At 46.2% G+C, this 6000-nt stretch overlaps 2 protein-coding genes across 3 annotated transcripts in view; both read right to left on the bottom strand.

Annotated features, from left to right (window-relative positions):
• Nucleotides 1–401: 401 nt before the first annotated feature.
• CUNH7orf25 (chromosome unknown C7orf25 homolog) lies at nt 402–3199 on the bottom strand. 2 transcript variants are annotated; one of them, XM_017863112.1, is made up of 2 exons: nt 3030–3199; nt 402–2048 (listed from the first exon to the last, which is right to left on the bottom strand). In XM_017863112.1, the coding sequence occupies exon 2, from the start codon at nt 2025–2027 to the stop codon at nt 762–764; it is 1266 nt and encodes a 421-aa protein (XP_017718601.1). In that variant the 5' UTR covers nt 2028–2048; nt 3030–3199; the 3' UTR covers nt 402–761. The 2 variants fall into 2 exon arrangements, with proteins under 2 accessions (XP_017718601.1, XP_017718600.1); XM_017863111.1 differs by lacking the exon at nt 3030–3199 and adding an exon at nt 2600–3022.
• The window catches only part of LOC108522728 (uncharacterized), a 5671-nt gene continuing 2403 nt past the window's right edge, over nt 2733–6000 (bottom strand). The window contains exon 2 of the mRNA XM_017863106.1: nt 2733–3440. Coding sequence (XP_017718595.1) covers nt 2733–3440 — 708 coding nt within the window. The remainder of the gene's footprint in view (nt 3441–6000) is intronic.

Here is a 6000-nt window from a genome sequence, read left to right as displayed (position 1 = left end):
GAGGATGGTCTCGATCTCCTGACCTCGTGATCCGCCCGTCTCGGCCTCCCAAAGTGCTGGGATTACAGGCTTGAGCCACCGCGCCCGGCCTAAAATTGGAATTTTAAAAATCTTTTACATAATCCTTTTTCAATTCATTCGAATTAGTATTTTACCTTAAGTGTCCTGGGTTTATCTTATAGTAGTAAGATTGTTGGCTTTCTTTTCACAAAGGTCTACCAATGGGTTCATGGTACTCAAATAACCATAACTCACTTTTTCATTTCTTCTGTATTATGTACTTTTTGTAAAAATACCTATCAGACTGCACCTGACATACAGCAATCAAGTAAGATTTTCATTAATGGTTATTAACTTTAGAATCACCATATAAAGCAATACAATGAAAAACAGGTTTGAGATTTCTCCAGATATTTAATGCAAGATGCAGTGTAGCCATATTCCATGAAACGTGGTTAGCAGTAGGGAAGTTGTAGCCCTACCGAATCAAACAAAGTATTACAATACAGCTGAAAGCTTTATATAGATATATTTCTGTTCTTAATTGCACTAATGCAGACAGTTTGATAGATAAGCTTGTCTCTTGTGCTTTTTCTACTTTGGGAGGTTATATACTTTAGATGCGACACAAAGAAACTCTACTGGTTTAAGAGTTCTAAGTTTTACTTTTACTATAGACCTTTTTTCCCCCCAGTTTAGATGGGAAGACCCAGCCTTTGGTATAAATAACTTACTTTCACGACAATATTTAAAGGGTATCTTTAGTGTTCACTGTCAGCTGTGTAGTCTTTTGGTAAGGGGGTGGCTAAAGCCTCTTTACTCTCAGTAAGTGCTCTGGGCTGATGGATAAACACACTAAATTTAACACCCTGGTTGTTTGCAGCTCTGACAAAACCACTATTAGCAGTCATTGTGATGGCTTTTAGGGTGTCTCCTGTCCCAAAAATTGTTAATGAGCGGCTATTAATTTTCGAACTGGCCACTAGTCTCAAGGCTCGCTCAGAAGGTTGGTCTGGTACCACATTAATTCGCTTAATTAACATAGTGGCCCTCTCTCTCTCCCCAGGTCCTCCTAAGGTATCTAAAATAGACTGAAAGTCCTTGACAGCAGATTCACAAGCAAACAACTCCTTGTCCTTCATAAAGGCCTCCAGCTGAGGTAGAACCTGCTCTTTCCTCTCTTGCTCTGCTTGTTCTGTGAGCACTTTTTCTTTGAAAATAAAGTGGCAGCCTCCATAGCTGAGGGCAGATACATATGTAATTAAAGTTGTAATGTCCAGATTTACTCTTTTGCACACATCGACCTTAATTTCTGTTGGAAACGCAACACTTGCTAGTATATTTTCTCGGTCGACTCTGGTCACCTGCAAAAGTTCAGGGCCCTCATCATCTGATTCACTCTCACTCGGTTGGAGCTCTTCAGGGTGATCTAACAGAGCGTTGACTGCTACTATGTCTCCTCTCACAGATATGCCCATTTCTTTCAGCTTCTCTGCCATGGGGCTGGAGACACTGTTGTAAAACGCAAAGATGATGTGAGGGTTGCTATATTGCACTGGCTGCTGGTGACTGGCCTGGAGGAAGTCTTCAGCCTGCTCAATGATGCTTTTGTCACCATATTGGCCCCTGCCCAGCCAGATGTTATGAAGAGCTTCAGCCTTCCGGCCAATGGCTTTCACCCAAGTATGACCACCATTTGCAACTACATCTACCACAAGGGTTTGCTTTTCTCCAAAGGTATCTGTATAACCAAAGACATGAAGAACACTAACAACTTCTTCCAGGTTTTCTGCTGATTCCACAATGGCTCTCAGGTGTGTTAGATTAGTGCTTTGTAAATGAGATTCTTTAATAGCTACTTTCCCGGCTTCTACTTTCTGTAAGAATTTTAATTCTGCCTTCAATTTGCTGCACAGCTTTGCACCACCTTCTATGCCACCTTTTCTTGATCTAGAAAGTGATTCTGCTCTCTTGATCAGTTCCTTGGCTATGGCGATTCGTTCACAGAGCATGGAATGTGCAGACATGCTGTCAGCATTATTCCTTTCCTAGGGAAAGAAACAAGGCAAATTTGAGTAGTCTCCTAAAATTATGACAATCAATTCTTCACTGGTGATTAAAAACTTCAATCTAGCAACACAGCTTATGGAGGCTGAGTCTATGAACCTGGGCTTGTGTATGTCTCATTTTGGAGTGGCTCCTTCCTCTGATAGCTAAGGGAAGGACGGAAGCTACACTTTTGAACTCTTAAAGTATGTCTGACCTAAGACCTTCATTTCTTCGGCTTGAAAGCCATGGGGACACAGCATGATCCTAGGTTAGGATACAATGCAAGAGTTGGGCAATCTGCTATATAAATAATTCCCTTATGTCTATCAGCGGCCTGTTTAACTGCTGAGAAATTTTAATGAAAGGCTTGGACAGTCAAGACAAAATGCTGCAAACAAAATACACCCAGACTGGCTACTTAGCAAACTGTCCAAAGCAAGTGTGTGTCCTAAATTGAGCACCTCGGCCTCCCTAACCTTTTCCTCCTTCCTGAGTTGGTCTCCTTCAACCGGCTGCCTCATGATTTCCCCCCAAGGCTCGGGGTACTTACGCCAAAAAAAAAAAAAAAAAATCAACACTGCCTCATTTCTGCATTTGACGTCAACCCAGACTATTTTAAAAGATCGAAGAAGACCACCAACTTGCGCGCCACTCCCACTTCGAAAGAAAACCCGAAGATGAAACTAAACTCCAAGGCTGCACCTCGTGGCGGCCGTGCAGGCGGCCACAGCGCAGGTCGCCGGGTGGGCGGGCCAGAGGCCGGCTGGGCCTTCTCGGTGGGCTGCGGGGCCCTGGGCCCTGCCCGGCCACCTGCACAGCCGGGCCCTGCCAGGAGGGGCCGGGGCCGAAAAGCCCCCACCGCTAGCGCCGCGGCTCAGGAGCGACCCCCCTTCCCGCCGGGTCGGCCCTGCCCAGCCCCCTCTGGCCTCAGAAGGGGCGCCCAGCTCCCAGCCTCCCCGCCTCGCTCCCCGGCTCCTCACCGGCAGCGCCAGAACCGCGAGCGCGAGCACGCAAGCGCGTGCAGGCAGAGGCCAGGACCCGCCAGGAAATCTCAACCGGGTAGCCCCCACCCCACTCGAACGCCGAGGCGGCTCCACCGGCGCGAGCCCCGCCGCCTCCGGCGCCTCCTGCGTCACGTGGTTCCGGGCCGGGTGACGCCAAACCTGCGATTCCCAAGCGGCAGCGCGGCCTCCTGAGCCGAGTTGACGCTGGCGCGGCGGCCATGTTTGTTGAGGGCACCTGGCTTCTCCCGCTTGCGCCGCCGCCTGAGCCTGGAAGCGCGCACCCACCTGGCTCCAGGAAGGAACAGGGACCGAGCTCGCGTGCTGGGCCTCACTCCCAATGGGGGCGTCGGCCACTCCATCGCAACCGGGTCCTAGGCATTTTGGGGGCTCATTTTAACAAAAGAAACACGCTGGAGAAGCTTGTCAGAGGTGACAGCTGAGAAGTACTGCTGCTGGGGCTTCTGCCTCCAAACCAAAGTACTTTCCACTGCATTGTCCTGGGCCCTCCATAGAAGATGTGCTGTCCTTCTGAAGAGAAAAAATGATTGCATGGCTTCTGCATATTAGCATATTAGCCTAGTAGAGTGTCCAGAGTCACCCAGAAAGATTAGGGCTGTAAGAAAGTAAAGCTAATTTAAAATATTAAAGAGGACTTCCAGTTATAATTAATCCTGTGTATCCTGCTCCTTCTCCAAACCTTAAATAACGGTAAAGCAATGACAAAGGGAACAAACCCACAAAGGCAAAAAGAACGAGAAGAGATGACTGCAGACCGGTTATACCAACACATTTTTGGAGGACAAGAGCAATAACTTACTCATTCCTTACAGCGTGGCAGACATTGTTCTAAGTGTTTTACACATTGTTCAATCCTTTAAACAACCTAAAAGGGAGATATTAAGTATACGTTACAGATAAGTGAGCCATAGAGAGGTTCCTGAACACAAGCACCCTCTCTGCAGATGGAGGTGTCAGGAGAACTGAGGAAACTGCCTGTAGAAGAGGATATTTAGCCAGTGATTCACAACGCAGAACCCCAGAAAGCTTCAGGTGCCTTGAAGGTAGAAGGGAGGGCAGGCAGGATTGAAAATGTAAATTGTTCAGGCAGAATACTAGTTTAAGATGCTAAAGACAGGGCATCAGAGGGATTCCAGACACACAGACTAACAAAGGACGAGAGGTGCCATCATGAAGTTTTCCTACTGAATAGAGCAATGCTAGCAGCCACCTTCTCTGCCCCTCCCATAATGCAGGCACCCCTCCACCACTCCCCACCAACTCTCTTCCCATAACCCTATTTTTCTTTTTTTTTTTTTTTTTTTAGGCGGAGTCTCGCTCTGTCGCCCGGACTGGTGTGCAGTGGCCGGATCTCAGCTCACTGCAAGCTCCGCCTCCCGGGTTTATGCCATTCTCCTGCCTCAGCCTCCAGAGTAGCTGGGACTACAGGCGCCCGCCACCTCGCCCGGCTAGTTTTTTTGTATTTTAGTAGAGACGGGGTTTCACTGTGTTAGCCAGGATAGTCTCGATCTCCTGACCTCGTGATCCGCCCGTCTCGGCCTCCCAAAGTGCTGGGATTACAGGCTTGAGCCACCGCGCCCGGCCTATTTTTCTCTTTAGAAATGAGTAGACGAAAGACCCTAGAGAACTGGCTCGACGATACCAACATTCAGCATCCCCTGGTGTGAGCCTCACAAACACAGCATTTCCCAACATTTTTGTTTGGTATTTGAAGGAAATGGAAAACGGGAAAAAATGGTCTCAAAAAGTATTCTATAACTAGCATCTTCAAATAAAAGATATTTCAGCTATGAAACAAGAGGTTTTCTTTTTTTAAGAGGAGACAGCAGAGCACAGGAAATGGTTCTTCTATAGTAAAAATGATATCCCCAATTTTGGAAAATTTAGAAAGTAGAAACAGATGAAAATGGTGCAAAACAAAAGGATCCAGTATCCAATTAACAGGAGTTTAGAAACAAAACAAAATGAAGAGAAAATTTTCAAAAACCTAATACTAGAAAATTTAGTAGACAGAAACGTTTTTCACAGTGCAAGGGCCCAGAGTGCTCACCACAATGACTATTAAGAAACCCACACAAAGGAACATGGTTGTTAAGTTTCAGAACACAGCAGATAAGAGAAAAACTAAGAGCTGCAGAGGGGAAAACTTACAAAGGACTTGGCATCACATACACAATAGTATCAGGCTTCCTATCAGCAACACTGGAATTTAGAAGGGAGTAATGCTTTCAAAATGTGGAGATAATTTATTTCTAACTTTGAGTTTTAAAACCCAGCCAATTCAGAGAGAAAGCAAGGAGAATAAAGATAGTTTCAAACAAGCACCTAGCCTGGATTGGAACAGGAAGACAGGGGGTTCTAAGAGAAACTTCTCTGAGGTGTGGGGAAGAGAACTGATACAGGCTGCCTGATATCTGACTGATGAGGACAACAGTAAGCAGAAGGTGTTAAATTTCTGTTGGGGGAATCTGGCAAGAATTGGTGACAGCTACACAGAAAATAAAGTAACCAAAAAAGTGGGCTGGGCGCCGCCATGGTTCATTTGTAATCCCAACACTTTGTGAGGCCAGGACAGGAGAATCACTTGAGCACAGGAGTTCAAAACCAGCCTGGACAATGTAGTGATGAGATCCGTCTCCACAAAAAATAAAAAAATTAGCTGGGCATGGTGGCTGACATCTGTATTCACACCTACTGCAATGGCTGGGGTGGGAGGATCGTTTGAGCCCAAGTCAAGGCTACGGTGAACTGATTTGTGCCACCTCACTCCAGCCTGGGTGACAGAGTGAGACCGTCTCAAAATAAAATAAAAAAATAAAAGCAGTTATCACCCCCAGGAAAGTTGTTCAGAAAATGTAATAGTAGTACACTTGGTCATAAGAAAAATCTTCAACATGATTTAATTGAGGTAGGGAGAAAGAAGTCAGTG

The sequence above is a fragment of the Rhinopithecus bieti genome, unplaced genomic scaffold (assembly GCF_001698545.2).
Source record: "Rhinopithecus bieti isolate Rb0 unplaced genomic scaffold, ASM169854v2 scaffold_65226, whole genome shotgun sequence".
NCBI classification, from domain to species: domain Eukaryota; kingdom Metazoa; phylum Chordata; class Mammalia; order Primates; family Cercopithecidae; genus Rhinopithecus; species Rhinopithecus bieti.
Note: the sequence above shows the minus strand (reverse complement) of the source record. Positions and strands in the feature narration are given on the sequence as shown.